A 26,477-nucleotide genomic window follows, 5' to 3' on the forward strand; every position below is an offset into this window, starting at 1 on the left:
ACTAACCCCCTGCATGACCTACTATATCCATCCATTCTTTCTTGCATGACTTGCAGGTTTTCAGGATCCAACTCTTGGTCATCCTTAGAGGAGATGTCTTTCACTTTGATGCTATTCACACCCAATTCCATAACTGGTATTTGCTCATCATCCTATATTTTCTTGGTCATCCTAGTCATCCAAATCCTCATCTGGTAATGTGCCAAATTTTTCCAGCTTCACCCTACAAGCATTGGCTTTGAAGTTCAATGAGGAACTAGGACTTCGTTCCTTCAATGGAGTAGCCAAATGATATATCAATAATGTCGTATGGGGAACAAAGCACACGTTTCATGTCCCTGGCAACAACGCCAAAATGTTACTGCTTAAACTAGCAAGGTACCTAAAGGGCAAATGCTAAGCCAAGGGCAACAAATGGAGACTTAGCCCACTATCACCTTAGCTAAGGCTCCCTTCTATTTACGGACTTTCACAGATGGGAGGAGATTCGGTATATTATGGAGTCAACGATGAAGAATAAAACAATGAATGGATATAAGTGACCCAAATAATCCCTTTCCCGGAAGAGCTTGAAGGATGGAGCTTTCTTGCTTTCTAAGCAAGGTATAATGTTTTCTAGGGAAAGGAGGGAAGATTCGAGGGTTAGGTTTATGGGATATGACTTGTGAAGGAGTTTCCCAATCCATAAAATCCTTGTTGAAGTTGGTATCCCGGATGGTTCTTGAAGAATTGTTTTTTCAAAGGAATGGGACCACATGGGACCAAGTGGACCCAGTCTAGGGTAGGGGAGTAAGTATAACAACCAATGATGTTCTTACCCTAGACAAGGCGGGGAAAGGATCAAAGAAAGAATTTTCACTTGAAGTTGTTGATTTGACCCCTTGAGTTACTAGCCTTAGGGATGCTAAGGAAAAGTAGGAGACCCTAGGAGATGGAACATTTTGGAGGGCTAGCTTGTTTGGAATTGATGCCCTAGGTACCCCAACTTGGCTAGACCTGGAAGGAGGTGAAACAATGTGCTTTTTGGTGACCACCTTTTGGTAGATCAGTGTCTTAATCTTTGGGAGAATGGCGTCTATGATGAATATGAGTAGGATTTCTTGATTCCCAGTCAAGGAGGCTTCAAGATCACTTTGCTAGCCTTCTAGGTCAAGGAGAAGCAATCTTGCAACTTTTATACTTCGATGGGCAAAAGGAATGGTTTCTCAAAGATCAAATTCTTTGATAGAATTACCCCTAGGAGATTTCGTTCATATTACATGGCCCATACATTGAGAGATGCTACAATAGAGACAATTCCACAATTTTAAGCAGTAAATGCATGCAACAATTAGCCCTAGAAAAACGAAAATCCTAGTCTAATGTATATGACAAAGTAAAACAAGAATAGCATTAAAAGCATGTACTTACATGTAATAGAATATATCCAACCATTCACAATTGATAGGAGAGAAGCTCCAAGAGAAGATAGACCAATATCCACACATGAAAATTCATCCATAAAGCTCCAATTCATCCTCTAGAAAAAGTGCGAACATCTCAAGAGAGAGAAAAGATCCAATCCAAAGTGATGATAAGAAATGAACTCATCTCACTTGTATTTATACACAACTTAGGAGTTTGAATTAGCCTCGTTGGCCTACATAAGTCCCAAAAATAAAATAATGTTATAATAATTCAACTTTTGGTGACAATCCCACCAAAATAGCTCATAAATGAAAAAGTAAGCCTCTCAATAGGTCAAATAATAATCTATGCATGTCGTAGGGCCCTCTAAGAGGCCTAATGAGGTCCATGGGTGCCACAATGAAGAGTAGGACCCTTAAACGTAGTGAACAAGTGGGTGGCCCCTTGTAACAACCTGTGGTGCTCAAATGACATGTGGGGGGCACACAAGTGTCCTCATGGGTCTCCAAACAAATCAAAGATGCCTGTAGATCGCTTGCAAGGGCTAGGATGATGGTGTAGGTGATGCCACATCATCGTGGAAGTCTTGGATCATCTGCCAAGTGTATGGTGCAAATCTGGGGCTAACTGGGCATGATGGATCAGGTGCATCTTCCTTGTCCAATAAGTGAATCACGAGTAATCTCTGAATGGTTGTGGAGATCCATGGGGTGTTGTCTACTGCTATGGAGGCCCATGGCTCTCAATGCACACCCTACATGTGCTAATGTAGCCCTCTGGAGGATTATGACCACATATACGTAGACCAAACCCAAAATGGAGACATCTGCAATCCTGCATAAGATCCAATGCATCCCCTAGCCTTCCAGCACAACAAGTCATTAGAGAAATCGAGTAAATGAGCTTACCAATCATGGACCACAGGTGGTTGGGGACTTCATAATGGCCTGCCCTTCCATAATGGGCTTCGGGATATGTCAATGTCTCCTAAACTCCAAATGGGGTTAACCAGTAATCCTATGAGGTGGTTTCTACTTCTAAAGGGGATAATATAGTCAAGGTACACCCTTCAAAAGGTGGTTTCATGTGACAAATAAGTGAATGAAATAGGGGATGATTAGGGGTAGCCCTGGGTCACATGCTGGGGTACAAGGGTAGCTAATAAGAGGGAAGCCCACACTTGGGTTTATAATGTGTAGGAGGGAGCATTCATGGTACATGGGGTGCCTCGACCTTGATTTTTCCACCCTTCTTTATGTGCCTTTTGCCTTTTTATGATTTTTTTTGATTAACTGCTCGGGGCTCAAAGGGGTAAGAGCATGATGTATAAGATATACCAGTGAATATCCCCCTTTTAAGGTTGGGCGGTTTATTGCCCACCGGGGGTTGGGACAATCATGGGTTCCTATATGAGGAAGGAGGCTCATAAAACCTGTAGGAACCAGGGTGATGGCCATGACGATGGGGTAGAGCTCATGTATTGGATTTTTCCCATGTGCTAAATGTGTTTGTCCCGACCATATTTTGCATTTTGTGGTACATTTTCCTGTTGAGTGTGGCCATATATGCTTTTATCTTTCGTTTTAGCTACATCAACCTCTGGGCTTCAATCCAGGCCATGACCCAAGGTGTGGGCAAGGGGAAGGGGCATGCTAACCCTATGTGGACCTAGGTGGGAGAAATGATGAATAGGGTAATAATGGATGGAAAGAGGGTAATATAAGTGGATAAGGGAACCAAAATCAGGGTTTCCCATGAAATACCATCTCTAGAGCCAAATGGTCAGTAAAAGAGATCCCACGGGACTAGAATCCAAGGTTAATACTTAAAAGGGGGTTAGGGGACAAAAACACAAACCTAGACCATTCTTTCCGCCGAATCCCCCCATAAATCCATGCCCAGAAGTGTTCATGATAAGCAAACTACAATACTTAATTTTCGAATGACAAGGCATACCTTTAGGTTTGGGAGGCCCACCTTCAAACATACGATCATGATAGATGGGTGAGGGACCACATGGCTGGCTTAGGTGGTGGAGAAATGGCATAATGAGCTAGCTGGTGCATGCAAGGGGCTGTTTGCTACTGACTGAGAACCATCTTGGAGAAAAAAAATTCTCCTAGGGATATCAACCACAAAATTGTGGGTAATAGGTCAAAACCCACCTCTTAACTCACATATATATTGGGCATTCGTTGACCTCATTTGGCTTCATCACACATCTCATTCATTCGACCAAACACAAGAAGATCCGTTCACACCTGTGAGGAGAGGAGGATTGACTTTTGCATTGACCAACTCAATTGTCTTTTGTTGACCAACGTTGTATTGATTCGTTTTCTCTCTGTTTGACCAAGCTATTCACTGAAGTTTGGAGGCCGAATATTCCTTGGTTTGTTGACTAAAGTTTTGTCTCTGTTTTGGGATGTTGACCGAGAGTTGACTGTAGGTCAACTATTGAAGTTTGGCCAAGTTTTTGATTGAAGAATTGCAGGCCGAATTTCGACCCTTTGACTAGAAACCTCAAACCGAAATTTGACCCTTTTGTGCAGACTTTGACTGAGAGTTGTTCGTTGACTTCTTCTTTGTCCTTTGATCGGCTTTGACTTAGAAATTATTGAGGTCAGGGATTGGCATTTTGATTGGAATATTTTTGATGTAGATTTTTGATGAATTGAACTCTTTTGTAAGGAAAGATTACCATGTTTTTCCCCTTGTGGGGTTTTGTCCCAAGAAATTTTAGTGTCTCTTGATTTATTGTTTTTTGTGATCTCTATTGCTCTATTAAAGTTTATGGTTGAAATTTTCAAGCATAATTGCTTAATGTTTGGAATGCTCTAAAGAAGTCAAATTGTATCATTGGAAGTAGTTATCAGTTTGAAAATTGCTCTAGTCTTGTTTGCTACTAGAAATTCAACAGAAAAGAGGTAAAAGATAAATTTTCAAGGTTTTGATCTAGTGCCATTTCCCTACTTGGGTGATGGAGTCCTAGGAACTTTAACTATGGAAATATCAAATCTTTGAAGGGAGTAAGGGGGTAAACCCTAGTTTTCTCTTTGTAACCCTAACTATTATTTTATGAGAGGAGAAATTCACTAGAAAAAGGCTCTCTAGGAGGTTTTCTAGAGAGTTCATGGACAAAGATTTAGCATGCACTAATGACCAAGAATTTCTGATCCGGACTTAAACAGGAACGCAAAAAATTACAGAGATAACCATAAACACAGATATGCAGCGAAAATAATACTTCATTTCATTAATATAAAATACTGAAATATGCTTACAAACAGTAATGGAAATAAACCAGCTAGGGCAATGGTAGCTTATCTCTGAGAAGAGATGTGGTGGCTACATGCCTCTGAACTATTCTCAACTGTGTTACAATGAGGCTCGAAGGCCTATTTATTGTTAAGAAACAATGGAAAACCCTTCACATCCCAAAACCTAACCCTAGAAGATGAAACACCAAATTGTGGGCCCTGTTTGGGTAAATTGGTACATCAATTTCCCGGGGTCGTAACTTTGGCATATGATCTCCGTTTGACGCGTACAATAGCTCGTTAGAAAGATCTATCCGAGCACTACCACTTGCCCCAAGATTTCCACTTTGGCATGGACCCATGTTGCCCCAAGATTTCCCAAAAAATGTCGTTGAGGGCCTCAAAACGGCTCCGGAAGTTCAGGACCCGAAAAACTGCTAAAAATAGTAATCTGTGCTACAATTTAAGAAACTGAAAAATTGAAAGAGACAATTGTGGGGGTCCAAATGGGATAGGTGGGAGGCCACCAACATCCACTTGGATCATTCCTCCCCCCTTAGGAAGCAATGGTCCCCATTGCGTTAAGTTCCTCCATCTACTGAACTTGGTCCCTGGTGAGTTGTTCTGCAATCTTGGATGTGTCCAGTAATGGTGGGAAGCATGGTCGAGGGCAGTACACATTGAATACTTGGTGCAGGCGAAGGAATGGAGGAATTCTGTGCTCCAAAGCATTATTTCCCACAGCATTAGTAATGGTGTAAGGACCACGTCGGCGTGGTCAGAGCTTTTGATGAGCTCTTGTAAGGCGTTCTTTCTGCAGATGCAACCAGACTTTGTTTCCCACCTGAAGCTTGTGTGGTACCCCTGTGGGTGAGGAGAAGTTGTTCCTGTGTTCTGTCATGACCGTATTCCTTTGCTGCTGCTGCTGCGTGGAGGAACCCTTTGCAGCGGTCATGGATGTGGTGACGATCTTCCCCTTACTTTGGGAGCGAACCAGACAGAAAATGAATTTCCTAGTCTGTGAGATGAACTTGCTGCCTTTCTTAGCAGTGATCAAAGAGGTGGCGGTAGGTGGGGCTACCTCCGGTATCCTGTATAATGAATTACCCAAAGACATAATAACAGCACGAGGCCTTGACTCATACACAGCATGTCGCCTCCACAAGTATGGTTGGCCTAATAGTACATCACAAACATCCAGAGGTGTAACATCACATAATACCTCGTCTGTGAAGGGCTTGATGGTGTAGGGAAGGCGGCATTGTTGGCGAACTTTGAGATCTCGTCCTTCATGAAGCCACTCGATACTGTATGGCTGTGGGTGTGGTGTAGTCAGGAGGCCCAACTGCTTGACGACCTCTACTGAAATGAGGTTCTTTTGGTTGCCATTGTTGACAATGAATTGCAGCGGCGAACCCTTCACCCACATCTATGAGTGGAAAAGACGCTCCCCCTCCTCTGGGTCTTCGGGTTCATTCTTCTGGATCTTGGTGGTGGCAACAGTGGCGCTGAGATCTGCATCAATGATCTGCTTCCCTTTGCCATTCCCCTTGTCAAGTTCTGGTTCAGGGTCAGAACATGCATCTGATTCGGAAGCCTTCAAATCAGCCACTAGCGACTGCTTGGTCCGACACTCACTTTTGTTGTGAGTGGGGCTCTTGTCGAAGTCACACCACTTTCCTGTGTCCTTTTTTGACTTCGTGGTGTTGTTCTTTTCTTGCGGCTTTGACGGGTTATCCTAGGTCACCCCGCCTTGGCTTTGTCCTTTGGTCTTTGGATTCGCAGTTCCAAAGTCTCGCTTCTTGTGTTTAAACTTTTGCTCAATTTTGACAGCGTATCGATACGCCATGCCAAGTGAGGAGATGTTCAGGAACTCCATCTTTTCCTGAATGTATCTGTGTAGGCAGCCGCGGTATTTGAGTACCAAATGCAACTCAGAGTCCTTGATACCCAACTGTGTACGAAGGGTATGAAAAATGTTTGTGAACTCCGGCACATCTTGGTCTCATCCTTGCTGCAGTGTGGTCCATTTGATGTATTTGTCCTCATAGCTTTTGACATGGTAGTACTGCTCCTTGACGGCATCCTGGAATGAATCCCAAGTGGGTGCGACTGAAAATAGTGAGCCTGTACTTTCATCCTTCTGCTTGCAGTAGGTTTCCCACCAGTCCTTCATGTGGGGGGCTACTTTGAGAAGAGCAAAAACAATCTTTTCCCGACTCGAAAATTCATGAACAGAAAAATACCCATCTAGCAGATTTAACCATTTATCTATGACATTTGCGTCTATTTGACCCTCGAAGATGGGGATTTCAAAATTAACTTGTACCTTAAATGGTGTGGCGTTTCCAGAGTAGTTGTTAGAAGCCGATGTGTCGCCTTTGGGTAGCCGCTGAAGAATTTGGGCAAAGCTGTCCATCATCGCGTTCCGTTGTCGCTCGAGGGCTTCTTTGAGCAAGATTTTGATAGGATCCCCTACCCCCTTGTCTTTCTTCTCATCCGCCATGGGAGGCCGTTGGGATTTGTGAGGCTGGTCTTGCAAAGGTTCAACCAGTTCAAACCCCAACTCCTTATATTCCAACCTCGTTGGGGACATGCAAAGAAAAATAGAGAAAAAAGCAGACTGCTCTGATACCACTGATCCGGACTTAAACAGGAACGCAAAAAATTACAGAGATAACCATAAACACAGATATGCAGCGGAAATAATACTTCATTTCATTAATATAAAATACTGAAATATGCTTACAAACAGTAATGGAAATAAACCAACTAGGGCGATGGTAGCTTATCTTTGAGAAGAGATGTGGTGGCTACATGCCTCTGAACTGTTCTCAATTGTGTTACAATGAGGCTCGAAGGCCTATTTATTGTTGAGAAACAATGGAAAACCCTTCACATCCCAAAACCTAACCCTAGAAGATGAAACGCCAAATTGTGGGCCCCGTTTGGATAAATTGGTACATCAATTTCCCGGGGTTGTAACTTTGGCATACGATCTCTGTTTGACGCATACAGTAGCTCGTTAGGAAGATCTATCCGAGCACTACCACTTTGGGAAGGGCAACATCGACCATGGACCCATGTTGCCCCTAGATTCCCCAAAAAATGTCGTTTAGGGCCTCAAAACGGCTCCGAAAGTTCAGGACTTGAAAAACTGCTAAAAATAGTAAACTGTGCTACAATTTAAGAAACTGAAAAACTGAAGGAGACAGTTGTGGGGGTCCAAATGGGATAGGTGGGTGGCCACCAACATCCACTTGGATCAATTTCAAATAAGCATATGCATTTAGATGAGGAATACTAGACACCCAAGCAATATTCCATTACATGCAAAACCATAAAATATATTCAACAAAATACTCACAATTCATCCAATAACATGCTTTCTTTTAATCCCAAAACGATGTCTCCACAACAAAATTTGGCCTGCAATAGCCAAAACGATCACATCTCTGGAAGTAGCAAAGTACAACAAAACAAGTCGAATCTCTTCTAAAGAGGCTGAATTTCCCAAGTGTGATGATGAACAAATGAGAGAGATGACCCTCTACTTATATGAGGTCTATCACCTTTGATTATTGACTAAAAGCCCCTAAAACAAGCTTAATTTTTGAGTAGACATAAATTAAATTTGGGCTACAAGCCAACCTACTAGCCCAACAACAAAATATGCCAATAAAAACCCACACTTGTGATCTGTGAGCCTCTAAAATGGATGACAACATGTCCTTTTAGGGCTCAAAATGCTCCATCAATGCACTAGAAGGGATACAAAGGTCTCTGTTGATTTTTGGGTAGCATCGGATGTGCTCTATCTCCGAAATTTTGTGGAGGGGTTAGAACACATAAGATCTCCAAGACCCAAAAATTGTTTGGTGAAATTCCACCCGGATTGTATTTTATTAAAATAATTAATATTTTTAATGGGGTTCCTAAGTCTAAACTTGGGAAAATTAAAATATTAATGGGTATTAATGAAAATATGGGTGAGAAGCTTCTAAGAGACGAGGATCAAGTCTAATTTAATCTTAGACGTTGTTAGAGATTAGATCACGATCATTGATTTCTCAACAGGAAAAGTATAAATGGAGGCTTGGGGTTAGTTGGAGAAGACACATAGAGAGATTGAGGAAATTGATTTTCTAAGGTGAGAAGTTCTCAGTAGGGAAAAATCGATTAGGGAGATCTTGCAGCTGAGGGACAGTGATAGTTCGGGAATACAGACAGAGAGGCAGAGAGAAGCTTGTGGAGGCAACGCAATAGCCAGGAGAGCTGACGCTGGGCCAGTCTAGGCTTACACAGCCTTGACGCAGAGCCAAAAGGGCCAACGCAGAGGGAGAGAGCTGCCTTCCATGTAGAGTGCTAGAATTGTCGGAATAGCCGAGAAAGATGATGCAGTGGGCAGAAGAGCTGACGTAGAGCTTCATAGATCTCCACACAGGCCCACATAGTTACTGCGAAGGGGCAACGCAATTGTAGCCGGGGCTAGCCAGTTTTACTGCTAGATCAACTAGAATTTGTTGGGTGAAGTGAGGTAAAACTCACTCAGGTTTTCCGCCATTGTATTTCTCTGTTACTGGTTTGTCGGGAGGGTAACCAGCATTTGTATTCAGAACTTCTGCTTAATAATAGAAAATCCTCACAGCTGTTGCACCGGTTTTTCCACATTGGGTTTTTCCGAGGACGTTTAGTCCAAAAATAAGTGTGTACTTTGTGTGTTTGTCTCATTTATTTTTCAGTATTTGATCTGTATATTGGTGTAGGTTGTAGTGTATTTGCATTAATATTTTCCGAACAATTATGAAAATAACTTGTTAAATGAAGAACACAAGTAGGTAATGCAAACCAGTTTATTGCAGTAGGATTTTTGACTTGTTTGATTCAGAAATTTTCAGTCTCCAAGTGTCATGATCATCCTCAATTTGAGGGAAGGTCCTCAAATTAGGCCTCAAAGCATCTCCATGTGTCCAAAATCCAGCTGTGGGTGCCCTACATTGTCTCTATGGGTGTTAAGTAGACAACAAAATTTACTGTCTCTCCAGCATTGGGGCTCAATGGGGTGCAACAAGCCCTCCTCAATCATCTTGGGGGATAAACATCCTCATCTAGGCTTTGGATCGAGGTATGCCCATCAAGTAGTGTCAAGGCGAGCATGGGGGCATGCTGCATCCATCGGTGCATCATTAAGAATCCTCCATGCCAAGCAAGAGAAGCTCAACATTTTGGCATCTAGGGTTATCCATCAGTTGCTAAAATCATCAAAGTGCCCAATGCTATGCTGCATAGGGGAAACGTTGCATTTGCAAGATCATCAAGCTCCCTGAGAGTGTGGTATGACCTTGGCATCATGTCTAGTGGGGTGCCCTCAAGGCCTCAACTGTTTTGGACACCTAGCAAAAGCATCTCAATCTCAAGTGAAAGCAACCATTCATTAGAGACTAAGACCACAATTGCATTTAAGTGGACCACACTTAAGTGTTAAGGGAATATTAGTGCTTCAAACCGGGATCACCTTCAAATATCTAACTAGACTAAGTCCCGTAGTAGTGTTCCTTGTCTTTGTAGGGGTGGCTAAGTAGTCAACCCTATTAGGTAGCATTTCCAATGTTAACCCTTCAATCCATAGGTTTGAGTGAAAAAAGGTGGCAATGGAAGGGAAGGACTTCATGGTTAGGGGACCAGCTAATGAGAGTCCACATCCTGAGTGTATAGATGTAATGGAGGGAGCATTCATGGAGGCATTAGTTAGCCCTCTCAGCTTGCTTTTCCCACCCCTATGATGTGCCTTTTACTTCTTTTTGATAATGCTTTTTAATTGGTGCATAGCTCAGGGATCAAAACTTGCTCTTTATGACGTAGCATTTGTTTTATCCCTTAAGATGAGGCACTTTCTCCATCAGAATAGCGCTAAATAGTGGGAGATGGTTGTTGAGTTGACAGTGGTAACCAATCTCTTGTTGCCCCAAGGTTTGGTTTTTGTGTAGTGTGGATTTGCACTGGGCCCGCTAGATTTTGCAGCAACAATTCACAAATAAGCCCTTCCAAGACTCTCCAATGCTATCCAAGACAAAAGGAACTAGAGATGTACCCAAAGGTACCAACCATGGCTGACCAAACACAAGGTCTTGGGCACCTAATACAAGGCCTCACATAGTTGTTGTAGGGATTTAACTTGTGGCCTTGGGCTTACAGTTGTGTTGAATGCATTAAAAATTTGTGTGTAACCCTGTTGACATGAGGGGTAACAATGCTCATCCAAATCCATGTCCTGCTGATGTGAGTTGATTTAGATCTATACAATCAAATTCAATAAACTTTCTTCTAGGAAACAATAAAGCAATTTCAAATCTGTTTGAGAGATATTAAATGCAAAAATTTCAGATTTAAATTAGTTCTATCAAGAGCCTTCTTTAGAGATGTGAACAATGACAAATTAAGGCCTAAACTAGCAAATTTATTTAGATCTTAACTATGAAAAGAATAGATTTGCTTCCAAAGTATGCAAGCTGATCTAGAAATTGGTTTTGGATCTTGATGTATTTCCTTATGGTAATGTCCAGATTTAGATCAGCTTTATCAAATGTCCTTTTATGAGAAATGAAATGACAACAAACTAGGAAAAAGAGGGCAAACCGACTAGGGTTTGACACTAGAGATTATAGATTTGATTCTAAAAACCATAAGCCAAATTCTAATTCTGTTTATATGATTTTGCTGTAAATTTCAAATTTAGAACAGGAATTAAATGCTTCTTTTAAGATATACAAATCAGCAATGAAAGAGGTACAAGAAGAGCAAACTGAGTAGAGATTTTGGGCTAAAAAAGTCAATGATTTGCTTCCACAACATGAAGATGATTTCCAATGATTTATCTTGATAGGATTTTCAGATCTAAATCAACTTTAGTGCCCTTTTTAGATTTTATAAGTCAGATCTTAAACTAAGGCTAAAACAAGCAAGTCAACCTTGATGCTAGTGAAAGACTGTTCTGCCTGCCTTGTTACCCCCAGTGGAATTGCTTAAAAAACATCTCAAACTACCTATATCCTTTTTTAATAGGATAGAGCTAGTGGTAGTAATGGAGATGATCTGCTGCCAGGATTCTATCTGCTAGGGTGATTCTGCCTATGATCTTTGAAGCAAATGGCCTACTGAACACCCACTTCCACAAGTTTGCTAAATACACAACAATTCCAAAGCGGACATTGAAGTCTCTAATAATATGTCTCATTTGTTTGTGATTAATTTCAGGGTAAACCACGATATTTGCATTATTGGAAACTTTGCTTTGGATCAAATTACTGCGATCCTTTGTCAGGACACTAAGTATCTTAGCATATGTCTTATTTGTATAACTTTCCATCTTATAATAACCCAATTAGAATTGTCATCTTGCTCAATAATAATTTCCTATGTTTTCTTCACTAACTACTACTCCCTCCACTTTAGAAAAGATATCCGAACACTGCATCTCTCCTATATAATTGCACAGTTTTGAACTTTTTGATGTTTCAGTCGTTTATTTTTGTTCTATGAATTTTTTCAATCTTCAGGCTGCTGTTTATGGAATTGGCATTTGTGCTGAGTTTGGTGGAATCAAAGTCAAACCTATGATTGGAGGCAAGCTGTACTTTACCATTTAAATGTCTAATGTCCATCATTAATATTCTATTATTTGAATCTGACATAGAGGCTTTCCAGATGACTGATTATGATAATCCTGCTAACAAATTTGTGCTAACATCTAATGTGTCTTTCTGTCAGAGGCACTTTCAAGATTGAACACAGTTACTAGTCAACCCAATGCTCATGATACTTCCAACATAATGGCGACAGACAATGCAGTTTCTGCATTAGGAAAGATTTGTCAGTTTCATCAGGACTGTATAGATGGATCACAGGTAAATGAACCAAAATTTTAATATCTGTGTCTTTGTTTAATTAATGTTTTTTCATTTAGTCTTCTGTCATTGGTGAATGCTGAAGCATAATATCTGTACTCTTCCAACAATGTGCTGTATTTGTATATTTACATTTTGAATAACCTAAGACAAGTGTTAAACATGTAGTTTGTTTTCTTTGCATTTCTGAAATCAGTGGATAATTTCGTTTTTTTTGAATTTGCACTCAATGGAAAAGTTTCATGTCAAATGATGTTTGGAGCTTGTACTATCTAGGTCTTTGTAGTTCCTAATCTTGCATTATTTATTTATTAAAATGTTTTTTTGATTGTGTCAATTTTCAAGATCATTGCATTTATTCATCATATTTTAGTATTAAAGATCTGTTGCTGTATGTTTTAGTTTTTCTGTTGAGGATTCTAGGATCTAGATGGATATTATAGAGTTCCATACTTGAGATTTTAGTGATTGGCATGCTTGCCAAAATACAGGTTATTCCTGCTTGGCTAAACTTCTTGCCAATCAAGGGTGATCTAATTGAAGCTAAAGTTGTGCATGAACAGCTATGTTCGATGGTTGAAAGGTAGGTTGGTATATGTTGCTTTATGGTAATGAAAATATGTTTTGTACATCAATAATGTTTCTATGGATAAAGTCCCCATATCTTGCTCGATTGCCACTCCTGAGATGCATGGAAATGCAATGTTAAGGCATTCTCATTATTTCAGGTCCGACGAAGAACTTTTGGGACCTAGCAATCAATTTTTACCTAAAATTGTTTCCATCTTTACAGAGGTTAGTGGTAATAACTTTTTTTTTCCCAATATCTTTCTTCTAAAGAAGTGCTCATTCTAAATGAATATTTAGCAAGCCGAGATATTTAAGTAGCAGGATCATTGTGGCAGATCTGTAAATCTCAGATGCTGTATGTATTGTTGTCTTCAGCCCTGCTTTCTCGCTGTATTGTATTGTTTTCTAAAATCTATGCATGGAATGGCCACTAATCATATATTTATAAGATCTTTTCGTGCCTATTCAATCTTACCTCTAAATGACATTCTTTTATTATGCTGGTCAACTAAGAAACCTTATTATATTTTGTTTGCATCAAATAACATGACTGGACACCAAGAAAGCTATTTCTGCAACTCACTGGAACAACTTGCAAATATGCATGCATATTATTCCATGAATGAAAATGTCCACACACTTGTAAAAGACTGTTCAAAGAAAAAAAGGAATTATAGACTAAAGGCCCTCAATCTGCATTATGGTTAAGCATGATTTCCTAGAAATGTCCTTAAATTCGTGATTTGCCCCATAGAGAGACGTTTAGGATTACACATACTTATTTGATTTTTTGTGGGTTTTAATTAAAATAAATTTGATTTAAGATAAAAGTGTTATATATGCAAATTCGATGGAAGAGATTCTTTAAGTAGGTGGCAGGGCAGTATATACCAGTGAAGCATGACCCGTATTAGACCCACGAGTACCGTGGGTCTTGGCGGGTTCTATACCGAGCCGGGTCACTCGCATAGAACCCGCATTGAAGACCCGGACTCAGCGGGTATCTTATAGAACCCGTCTACTTGTATAAGACCCATGGGTATTCTATAGGACCCATATAGAACCCGTTGAGCCTCAAAAGGCACAAAATGTTCAGTTTTTTTTCTTTTTTTGGAAATGAGGTGATCTATCTGTTGCACTCCAATTAGACTTGTACCATCTAGCTCTTTCAAATCTTTACTTCCTTGAGGTACATATCCAGCCACTACCAATGGCTTCTTTACAGTTCTACCCTTGTGAATCAAGGGCTCCATGGCTGATTGACTGGGTGACTTTACTGTGCATCTGTTCTAAAAGCATATAGTTATTCATCTTGTATGTGCCATCCATCTCCATAGTCCTTGAAACCCTCCTGAATTCTGACCAAAGATCGTCAATTTCTTTCCGTTATCATTCTTTTAAGATTTGTATAGTAATGCACTTGTATCTACCAGCCAACGGGCTTTATTTCTCTGCACCACCACCTTCTTGGAAAGGAAATTACCTCTTTAGAAGAAAGTTACATGCTTGCTAAATGTCAGTTTTGCTCCAAAATAAAGTGAGGAATCAGGAATGATCCTTTGACTCAAAATAGTTTCAGAGGTGGGTGTACATGCTTCTATTATGGTGCAATTTTGGCCATACCTGTCACTCAATTGAATGACCTTTAAGCTTGCATTCTTGGGATCACACGTCTTATTTGCTAGCATGCTTTTACACGAGTTTAATTTAGATTTAGAGTAGAGTTTTCTTTTACTATGCTCTTTGCTGGTAGATGAATTATGCATTCCTGCATTCCTTTTATAGTTGTTGATGCATGTTAACTTATTATGGTCATTTGTGGATGTTAATCAAAATTCAAATTCTGTACAGCTTGCATACATTTTTCTCAAAGTCCCTCCTGAGTTTTGTAGAAAAGTGTCATTCTCACCTTCCTCTGAACTAGGTTTAATGTCCCCTATCTAGTATCAACATCTTCTCTCTAAACTTCATCACTGCTTTATCTTTCTCCTGCTTGGTGAAGTTTGACAGTTTATGAACTTTTTTCATTTCTTGATGTGATGGTTTTGGTGGTAGCCCCTCATCTTATTTTTGCTTCTGCAGGGTCCCTTGGATGTGCTTATTTTGAAGAATGTAATCTCTAGTCCCTTCAACCTAGTTTCACCTTTAGTGGTGAAGAATGTAATCTCTAGTCCCTTCGACCTAGTTTCATCACTGTGAATGTAATCTCTAGTCCCTTTTGTGCTTAAAATTTACCATATTTTAACGTTCTTTTTTGTATTTTGACGAGTCTCATACGAGTCTTGTAAGGGTGGTTCCCGAGTCTCATACGAGTTGACAAGTCAATGCTGTGACGAGTCTTATACGAGTACAAGTCGTGCAACATTGGTATATACATTACACACAACCTTCCAGGCAGTATTAATATAGGGAAGACCAGTCTCTTACCTGAGTTTCTGGTATGACCTAAGTTAGAATGTCCTGAAAGACTTATTTGGGCTTAGGTAAGGTCCATTACTAAGGAAATGGTACAAAACTTATACACTTTAATATTAGCCGTTCACATGCCACTCATCTGATGATGAGCACTGCCAAAACTTGTAGAAGACATACTCCTCATGACATTAACAATAAAAGATTGGAAAACTATTATTATCTTAAATACTAAATAAGTTGCAGTAATTTGAAAGATGAGGACTTGGTGGAGGTTTTTGCGATTTTCTGAAGAAATCTTGTTATTTGTCTGGTAACTTTAATTTATTTTCCTAATTCATGTCAATCTTTCTGCAACTGATTTCTCTGAGTGGTTTGCATACTACACGATGTACTACATGGGGTCTCTATGTGATCCACAGGTTTTATGTTCTGGCAAAGACCTTGTGACTGAGCAAACTGCAGGTCGAATGGTGAATATTTTGAGACGGTTGCAGCAGACACTTTCTCCATCAGCCCTTGCATCTACATGGTCTGCCTTACAGCCGCAGCAACAACTGGCCTTGCAATCAATTCTGTCTTCATTTTCTTAGATTATTTTACCTCCACTGTCAATCACAGGAAAGGTTGTTGTGGATCCTAAATGCTTGTAAATCTATGATGATGTTATAGGAATTCGGCACTGTTTATTCTGAAATGCTAACAATGCTAGAGGTCATTGGAAATAAATGTTTTGTAATTGTATATGGGCAATAATATCCGATCTTCTATGCTATCTTGACTCTTGAGTAAGGCATGTAAACACCTGTGGACTGCAAAATTACTGGACTGCAATATGATATTTGCTTATGTGATATTAACAGATTTAGAGGCTTTTGACAAATGGGGTGCTTCCAATTTTCTACCAAGTTTTGGGGTCATGGGGACATGTTTGAACGATGTTTGGAGACATCCCCCAAATTTCAGGGAATGTCACTGGATTTCTGGTTCTTGATGTTGGTGTAGTATTTCTCCTTGGAAATATCTTAAATTTTGCAATAAATTTCCGAGTTTTTGTTGAAGTTTCCCGTCAGGGTTTTTTCCGAACAGTTTGGAAATACACTGTTGTAGGTGCACATTTCACAATTTAATTCAAATAATATACACAGTGACCATTGCATACCATGAGAATGCTACAAAACAACTTAACTGATTTATATTGAACCCAGAAATATATATAATGCTGATATAAGTGTGAATGATAATAAATCTGAGCATAGACAGCCTCATAATTAACTTGGCACAAATATACACTCAGAATAACAAGAGTAGGAGAACTTGGTGTGTTTCTTCCAGCAAGATAACTATCTGAATATCGGTCCTTCTCAAGTTGAATACAGCAATATATATTAGTCCTCTTCAGTCAGTTCCAGCAGTATATACTCGAGTGATTCGATCCAGCTACAGGTGGATACTCGTCCCCATCTCCAGTGTGTACTCAGCAGGCAGAATGGATGGAAAGTCAGCCTCTATCAGCATATATGCTCAGCCTCTAGGACCCCGAAACTCAGCCAACAAATGATGTATATCAGTCTGCAACCAAGAGAAGAGTCAACCCCCTTTCAAACAAGAAAGTCGGCCCTCTTTCCAGCAGTAGTAAACTCAAACTTTGGCCAGGAAATCGTGGCCCACAGACGCAACAAACTCGGCCTCTTCTCCTCAATAGAACTCGACCACTTCAGCAGAATGAATCTTAGCCAGCAGAGGAGGAAACTCAGCCTCAAAGGACACTCTCTAACTTAGCAACTCGGCCCATAAGAGTGACTTGGAAACTTGGCATTTTCATGGGTATTCATAGCCTATAAAGAGAGATAGAAATTTCCACATTAGAAGATAAAATCAACTAATAACACTGTTACCTCCTTTATTTTTTGCAAATATTCTTCTTCAGTGAAGCACAATGGCAAAATCTGAGTGATTCTACTCTCCAACTAGCTAGGGTGTATGGTCTCAACACCAAAACTAGCAATTTGCAAGTAGGGTTTCCAAAACCCTAGACTCTTCTCCATGAACTCTTCAAATTTTTTTTTTTTTTTCTCAAATGGAAAAGACTATAATAAGGAGAAACTCCTCATTTTCCCCTTTTTATAACTTGTTCGCCACTTTTGCCCCCTTTTTTGCCTTTTATTTTCATGAAGTCACTTTAGTGGCTTTTTCACTTTAAAAATTAAAAGTGACTATTCATTAGCCTAGGACATGTCCTCCTTTGTCACTTTAGCATTTATAATGTTTTCCTAGGTGAATCATGTTCCATTAGTTAATTTTTTCCCTGCCTTAGCCTACGGGAACTTTATTAGGTTAGCAGAAGTTCCCCATATGCCTCCTAAGCAGTTGGGGACATTATGCCCTTCCCACCCAAGATTGCTTGTCCTCAAGCGACTTCAGCTCTAGATGTTTGAGTACCTGTTCACCCTCCCAGGTGGCATTCTCAACCGACAAATCCTTCCACTTTAGTAGGTATTCCTTCACGGTCCTGCTCCTCAACTTCTGCCCCCTTGTCTCCAAAACCAAGACCAGTTCCCCTTCTTCATCCAGGGATGGAAGCTCAGTAGAAGTCACTGCATGTTTCCCTAGAGCCTTTTTGAGGCACGAAATATGGAAGACATGAATTTTACACCCTTCTAGAAGCTCTAGCTTGTAGGCCACTTCCCCAACTCGCCTCACAATTTTGTAAGACCCATAGAATCTTGGTTTTAGTTTTTCTGCCCCATTCATTTTGAGTTTGTAGTGTTGTAGATGAAGGTATACCATGTCCCCCACTTCAAAGATACGCTCTATTCTGTGCTTGTCTGCATAGAATTTTTGTTGGTTTTGAGCCATCTACAAGTTTTCTTTAAGGCCCTGTTGACCACTCAAATATACATTTGAGGATTAGTCAACTACCCCATAAGCAAAGGATATTTTTGAACATTCCATCATGGTCAGAAAGTCGGAATTTTTAGAATTCATCATCATCATTCAACTTTTGGTCATCAATTGTATTCTGAATTTTGCAGCCCTGCGAGGATGATGTAAAAATTATTCTAATATGATGAATATAAAGCCATGTAACACATCTATGTAGCTTAATATTTTTGCTAGAGAGTTTTCACTCTAGGGAGTTTTTGTTCCATAGCTAATTATTTGTGTTTCTCAACACTATATAATTGGTTAAGTTTTTCTTACAAATATGCTCCAAAGATAGAGTGAGGATTGATGGTAAAGTCTTAGGTGAGTCAGTGTATAGAGTCGATGTAAAATGCCATACTAGATCATGTCTAAAATTTCACAAAATTTGGGTGTATAGGGGCCAATTTCTAATTGTCAAAATTCCCCTGCTGAATGAAATTTTTATGTAATATTTGATGTAAAATGTAAAAGGTGTTTCATATAGAAGTTGTAGGGGGCGTGAGTACTCAAAATTACACCTTAACACCTCTACTTTCTATTTAGACACGCTTTGAGGGTGGAAAAATATGTCTATAGCCCTCTAAATTCACATTTTCTAATTTCTAGCAAAAAATTATCTAGAAATTAGCCAAAAAAATAAAATGAGAGAAAATAAAAATTCTCTCCAAGTGGAAAACTAATTAGATATGGATGTGGACTTTCCCAAGAAACGGATCAAACTAAAAAGTCAGAGAATCTCCATAAATCGAGCAAGGAAAAGTCCCACAAGAAATTCGTTAGTTCAGAAAGGAATAAATTTCCCAGAAAATCGATTTTTTAAGAAGCATGGTATATTTTGCTTGAATAGAACGAGAGTTTTCAAGGGGGAAAATTGTAAAAAATATTCTAGTGGTCCAAACCACTTCGAGATCAAACCTTGGTCAATCCATCTCCTCTTTCAAGGCAAACAACTTCCTCCCAAGGCCATCTGTTAAAATTGGCAACTAGGGCCAAACTCCATGTGGGTCTTCTTATTTATGGCAACTGATATTTTTCTTGGATTCCCCTCGTCGAGAGGTGTAGGATTGATCTAAAGATCATCCGATTCCGACATGTATTCATGGAGATATGAATTTATTTGTGTTATGTGACAATTCGTCTAGGTCGGCCAGCAACCAAATTGTCCCCACCTATCCTCAACGTTTTACTATAAATAGAGTTGGCCTTCAAGTCATTTTCATACACACTCTTGTGATCTCTCTTCATTTATGTTTTGGTTTTTGATGAAGGAGAGATCCAGAAGGAGTGCCCTAGGCTCTACGCTGCCCTAATAAAGAAGCCCTAACGCTGCCCTAGCATTCATGAAAGACAGACCTCAATGCAATCATGGATAAGGCTTTTATAAGTGCAACAAGGAGAAGTTCTAATGCTATCAAGTAAGAGATTTATTTGCTATCTAAGGAAGGGATCCAATCCGTAGTCTAAACGCAGTCAAGAGGTACTTATACACAACCTAATCTGGGAGCCCTAATCCGTATATTGATGAGGCTCCTATTTGCCCTAGCCGCAAAAAATAGAGGGACTGATGTAGCCCTATAGGATGTTGTTGAATGACTGTATAAAGAAGGTCTAATCAGCTACGAAAGATAGGCCCTTAAACATTGGTATACTATATGTTGTTCTAGAGGAGACTCCTATGTAAAAGGGAGCTTTTATATGCAACAAAAGGAGACCTGTCTATGCAGCTAGGAGATGTCATAATCCGCAGTTAAATGAGGGTTCTATGCAGCAAGAAGAAGGATCCTTATATGCTGGGAAGAGGAGGCCTTAACTAGCCCTAGACATAGTCAAAGAGGGGGTCTATATAAGCTACCCTAGCCGTAGTCCTCAAGGGCTATCAAGGAGCCCTAATGCAACCTTCCAATCTGTTGTTTGATGATGCCCTAATATGCAATTATGATGAAGCCCTATTCGCAACAAAGGAGGGTTGATCAACAGTGAACCTATACACTGAAATAAGACCCTCAATGTAGCTTGAATTAGTATAGAAGACAATGTTGTATCAAGATTATGTTTGGGCTTGAATTAAGGGTTCATGAGACCTGTTGGAAGAATCTATTGCTACAGCTAGCTGCTTTGCTAGGTTGCAAGGCCTAGCAAGCAACTAAGGCTGTTCCATGGGAGTATTGCAGTATGCATTGAGTGTAGGTGGCAACGTGGATTAGGAGGGACTCTCCGAGGTGGACTACAGCCCTTGAAGGGCTTAGTTATCTAACAACGTGGCAGCATGATGATGGATGCAACATGATGAGATGCAGCATGGTGATGGAATCACCTTGGAAGAATGTTTGCCTTCACCCAAGTTCAGAACTGCAGTCCATGTCCTCAGATCTGCAACCTCATTATGTCATATTCATGGTGAAGATCTCTGCTCTTATTTTGACAAGTCAAAGTGTTGACTTCTGATGTATATGTATTATCTCTCTCTGCTGAACTATTGAAGAATATAAGAAGAATTAATCAAGGGTTTCTCCACATTAAGGTTTGTCCCTAGCTGGTGCCACATCTTGTGTCCTCTTGTCTTGGCTTGTTTTTTGCAATTTATGTTTATGTTCTATCTGCACTTTACTATCATGCTGATGTGATTGCTAATCTGAATATTTTCATTGGGATAATATGAAAAATTGAAGTAAATTGCGCTAAGCATAGAACATACCATAATTTAACATGGTATCAGAGGTGAGGTGAAGACAAAGCCTAAGCAAGAGTGAAAGAGCAATCACCGAAGACAGCCGGAAAGGACAAAAATCTGAATAGATTCCTCATCCCACTTCAATTTCACCAAGGGTGAAGTCGAAGCAAAGAAGATTATCAAAGTGGCACAGTGGAAGCATCTGGTGGCCTACCTACAGGTCACTTCAATGGGAAGTCTGGATCTAAGAATGGAAGGAAAGGCAGATGCCTTGCTTGCAATAAGTTTGGCCATTATGCGAGGAAGTGTCCAAATAGAAGGGACACATCACTTGATGATGATAACAATCATTCCAGGGGCATCTTCAATGATCAAAGGAATGATAGGTGCAATGGCAAAGGAATAAAAGGAATGCAAGTCGTCAAGGAAATGACCAACTCTTCAAGCAAAGCAAGGAACTCTTGGTATGAAGAATCAAATATTGTTTCTGAGTATTATCTTATGTCGACCCTATCCACCAGAATCGTTGGGAAAATTGATAGTGGTGCCTCAAGGCACTTCACTGGATTCAAGGAAGCACTCTCTAATATGATAGAGAAGGAAACAATCTTGGAGATTATTCTTGGAGACAATGACACCTATCCCAGAAAGGATGTAGGGAATACTACCCTTCAATTGAATGAGGGTAGCACAATACATTTACTAGAAGTTCTTTATGTACTTGATCAAAAGAAGAACCTGGTGTCCATTTCGGCAATGAAAGTCAAAGGTTTCAAGGTGGCATTCATCGATGGAAAGGTACGTGTTTGAAAAATGAATTTTTCAAGATGCTTTTACTCTTGGGTTTAGGGTTGGCAATTTGTATCAAGTTGCAGGAAGTACATCAGGGACCATGTCGGTTGACACGTCTCTTCTATAGCACCGGAGGTCTGCCCATCTTCATTATGGGGCCCTACCCGATGTAAGACAGGTGGTGAGAGGGATGCCTAAATTCAAAGAAGAGCATGAAGGTACATGTCCGAGATGTACCGAAGGAAATCTTACAAGGGGACCATTCACCTCATGTTATAACAAGACCACAAATGTGGATCAACCCGAGTGTTTGAGATTCATGTTAGGGAATCTCATGTATGTAGGTTGAAGAAAGCTCTCTATAGCTTGAAGCAAGCACCCCCAACTTGGTAAGAGAGGATTGATAGCTATCCGATGAAGCTGAGATTCACTAGGAGTAAAGCTAATCCAAACCATTGCTTTAAGGTTGTGGATGATAGACCTCTCATACTGGTACCTTATGAGGATGACCTCTGTCTAATAGGTGCAGATCCTCTCATTTGAAAAAGTAAGAGGGAGTTGGATTCCGGATTTGGAATGGTGAATTGCAAGCCCGTGACTACCTCGATGAAGCCTAACTTTAAGAAGTTAAGCGGTAGTGATGTCGGATTTGATTTGGGAAATGCCTCTGAGTTTCGTCGTGAACTCGTCCAGATATATGTTTTGCAGTTAGCATGTTGAGCTCATATATAGTTGAGCCTCATTGGATTGGTGCCAAGAATCTTTTGAGATATCTTCGGGGCACAATCTCTCATGGATTGAGATATAATGTCGGAAATATGAAACTGCATGATTATTCTGATGCTGATTGGGCAGGCAGTGTGGAGGATCACAAGAGCACTTGTGGGTGCTAGTTCTCTTTGGGTTTTGCTTCGATATCCAGGATGAGTAGGAAGTAGAAGTCAGTTGTTTTGAGCACTGATGAGGCCGGATACATAGCTATGAATATGGCATCCTGTGAAGCTATCTGGTTGTGGAAGCTCTTCTGTGAGCTGTTTGGACACGTGCTGGATACCATCGTGATCTTCTGTGACAACTAGAGGGGGATTCGATTGTTGAGGAATCCTGTGTTCTATGATCGCTCCAAGCATATAGACATCAGGTACCACTTTATCTGGGATATGGTACAACGGGGAGCAAGAAGGCTCCATCACTTTGGGACTGATGTGCAGGTCGCCGATATTCAGATGAAGCCCCTAGGAAAGGTCAAATTCTTGACTTTCCGAGAATGACTAGGAGTTGTGGAGAGACCCTCTCTTGAGGGTCCTGTATGATATGGATATTGAGCTCTGGGAGCTCCGGGGGGCATGGGGTACTTCTTGGAGTGATGAGCAACCATAGGGTGAGTGGTTCAGCCTTTCCCTAGTGGTTTTGCTATGTAGGCAGGATGAGTGGTTCATCCTTCTCCTGCCGAGATACAATCATAGGGTGAGTGGTTCAACTTTCCCCTAGTGATTTGTTGTGTACAGGGTGAGTGGTTCAGCCTTCCCCTGGGATACCCCATGGTGACATGTAGGTAGGATGAGTGGTTCATCTTTCTCCTGCTGAGACATCCTACCCATGCAGTCTGGGACTCATGGGAAGTACCTCTCATCTGGCCAATGAGTAGGGAAATGAGGATAGGGACCATAGTAGTACCAATGGACTCATCGTGTTACTACAGTACTCCCTATGCTAGGATGATATTGATCTGGGATCAATTGGAACTGACTTCGGGTCAATAAGAGTGTTTTGACAAACTCTCTTTATTGGAACTGATTTCGGATCAGTAAGAGTGGTATGACACACTCTCTTTATTTGGAATTGATTTTGGATCAGTAAGAGTGGTATGATACACTCTATTTGGAACTGATTTTGGATCAGTAAGAGTTGTATGACACACTCTCTTTATTGGAACTGACTTCAGGTCAGTAAGAGTGGTATGAGACACTCTCCTTTATATGGGACTCACTTTGGGTCAGTAGAGAATGGTATGATACATTCTCGATTACTTCTTCATAGTTCAGCAGAGCAGAGCAGTGCAGGGCACTCATGGTAGAGCTATTACGGACTGGCAGATGGATTAGCAGATGGAGTTCTCCCTAGATGAGAGGAAGTGTTAAAATTGGCAACTAGGGCCAAACTCCATGTGGGTCTTCTCATTTATGGTAGCTAATATTTTTCTTGGATTCCTCTCGTTGAGAGGTGTAGGATTTATCTAAAGATCATCCGATTCTGACATGTATTCATGGAGATATGAATTTATTTGTGTTATGTGACAATTCGTCAAGATCGGCTAGCAACCAAATTGCCCCCACCTATCCTCAACGTTTTACCATAAATAGAGGTGGCCTTCAAGTCATTTTCATACACACTCTTGTCATCTCTCTTCATTTCTATTTTGGGTTTTGATGAAGGAGAGATCTAGAGCGAGTGCCCTAGGCTCTACGTTGTCCTAATAAAGAAGCCCTAATGCTGCCCTAGCATTCATGAAAGAAAGATCTCAACGCAGTCATGGAGGATGCTTCTATAAGTGTAGCAAGGAGAAGTTCTAACGTTGTCAAGGAAGAGATTTATTTGCTGTCTGAGGAAGGGATCCAATCCGCAGTCTAAACACAGTCAAGAGGCACTCATACATAACCTAATATGGGAGCCCTAATCCGCAGATTGGTGAGGCTCCTATTTTCCCTAGCTGTATAAAATAAAGGCACTAATGTAGCCTTATAAGATGTTGTTGAATGACTATATAAAGAAGGTCTAATCAACTATGAAAGACAGGCCCTTAACGCTGGTCTACTATAAATCGTTCTAGAGGAGGCTCCTATGTAAAAGGGAGCTTTTATATGTGGCAAAAGGAGACCTGTCTATGCAGCTAGGAGATGTCATAGTCCGCAGTCAAATGAGGGTTCTATGCAACAGGAAGAAGGATCCTTATACGCTAAGAAGAGGAGGCCTTAACCAGCCCTAGACACAGTCAAAGAGGGGTCTATATAAGCTGCCCTAGCCGCAGTCCTCAAGGAGCCCTAACACAACCTTCCAATCTGCTGTTCGATGATGCCCTAATCTGCAGTTATGATGAAGCCCTATTCGCAGCAAAGGAGAGTTGATCAACAGTGAACCTATACACTGAAATAAGGACCTTAAATGCAACTTGAATTAGTGTAGGAGACAACGTTGTATCAAGATTATGTCTGGGCTTGAATTAAGGGTTCATGAGACCTGTTGGAAGAATATATTGCTACAACCATATGCTTTGCTAGGTTGCAAGCCATAGCAAGTAGCTAAGGCTGTTCCATGGGAGTATTGTATGCATTGAGTGTAGGTGGCAGCGTGGATTAGGAGGGACTCTCCTAGGTGGACTACAACCCTTGAAGGGCTTAGTTATCTAACAGCTTGGCAACATGGTGATGGATGCAACATGGTGATGGAATCACCTTGGAAGAATGTTTGCCTTCACGCGAGTTCAGAACTGTAATCCATGTCCTCAAATCTGCAACCTCATTATGTCATCTTCATGGTGAAGATCTCTGCTCTTATTTTGACAAGTCAAAGTGTTGACTTTTGATGTATATGTACTATCTCTCTCTGCTGAACTTTTAAAGAATATAAGAAGAATTGATCAAGGGTTTCCCCACATTGGGGTTTGTCCCTCGCTGGCGCCACATCTTGTGTCCTCTTGTCTTGGCTTGTTTTTTGCAATTTATGTTTATGTTCTATCTGCACTTTACTATCATGTTGATGTGATTGCTAATCTGAATATTGTCATTCGGATAATATGAAAAATTGAAGTAAATTGCTCTAAGCATAGAACATATGAGAATTTAACACCATCGCGGGGGTTTTTCAAGGGGATTGAATTCTCTTATGGTCAAAGTTGAGCAACGAAATGGACCTAGCCGTTTTTGCACTTGGAGGGGTCTCCATCTCTCTTTTTTTTCTATATAAGGAATCTCATGCTTGTCATTGAATTAACTTTGGTCTCTTGATCACTATAAATCAAGCTCTTGGCTAAGGAAGCTCCATCTTTTTTCTGAATAATAAAGGAAGTCTGTGGTTAATTCATGGTGGTGTTCATCTTCTATATTCTATGGTAAAATATTTCTGAATTTTGTTCTCAATGCTCTACTTTTTTTCAATTTAAATCTTTGTTATTTCACTTTCCATTGGTGGATCTACTATTTGTATAGGTATCTTGCATTAGTATTTGATTTTTTAGAAGTAGCGACTCTAGTGGGTTTCCGGTTGAACCCCTAGGCATTTGTTTCATTGTGTTATCTAGCTCCTTGTGATTTAACAAATTTCATCTTTGGTGTGTAGAGATCATTCTATTTTTTCAGATCTTAGGCATGAGGGGATGTTTTTAGTTGAACCAACCAACTCCCAAGACATAGAAGTGGAAGAGCTTACTTTGGTTGCTATCAAAGACTTATCTATTGAAAATTTCCAAGGGTTTCTTGGCCATAGCTTGTGAAAATATTATTTAACTTATCTATTCTTTCTATATTTTGCTTTAAT

General features: G+C 40.3%; 1 protein-coding gene across 2 annotated transcripts in view; it reads left to right on the forward strand.

The window, feature by feature from the left end:
- The window catches only part of LOC149207478 (uncharacterized), a 323,080-nt gene extending 306,644 nt beyond the window's left edge, over positions 1-16,436 (forward strand). The window contains exons 16-21 of one of the 2 annotated variants that reach the window (XM_089395732.1): positions 12,224-12,290; positions 12,435-12,571; positions 13,063-13,154; positions 13,300-13,366; positions 15,224-15,301; positions 15,976-16,436. In XM_089395732.1, coding sequence (XP_089251858.1) covers positions 12,224-12,290; positions 12,435-12,571; positions 13,063-13,154; positions 13,300-13,366; positions 15,224-15,301; positions 15,976-16,146 — 612 coding nt within the window. In that variant the 3' untranslated portion in view covers positions 16,147-16,436. The remainder of the gene's footprint in view (positions 1-12,223; positions 12,291-12,434; positions 12,572-13,062; positions 13,155-13,299; positions 13,367-15,223; positions 15,302-15,975) is intronic. The other variant, XM_089395733.1, reaches the window with a different exon arrangement.
- The last annotated feature ends 10,041 nt before the right edge of the window (positions 16,437-26,477 follow it).

Source organism: Pinus tabuliformis, chromosome 1_2, assembly GCF_031772625.1.
Source record: "Pinus tabuliformis cultivar Carrire ecotype Pingquan chromosome 1_2, CPIR1, whole genome shotgun sequence".
NCBI classification, from domain to species: Eukaryota; Viridiplantae; Streptophyta; class Pinopsida; order Pinales; family Pinaceae; genus Pinus; species Pinus tabuliformis.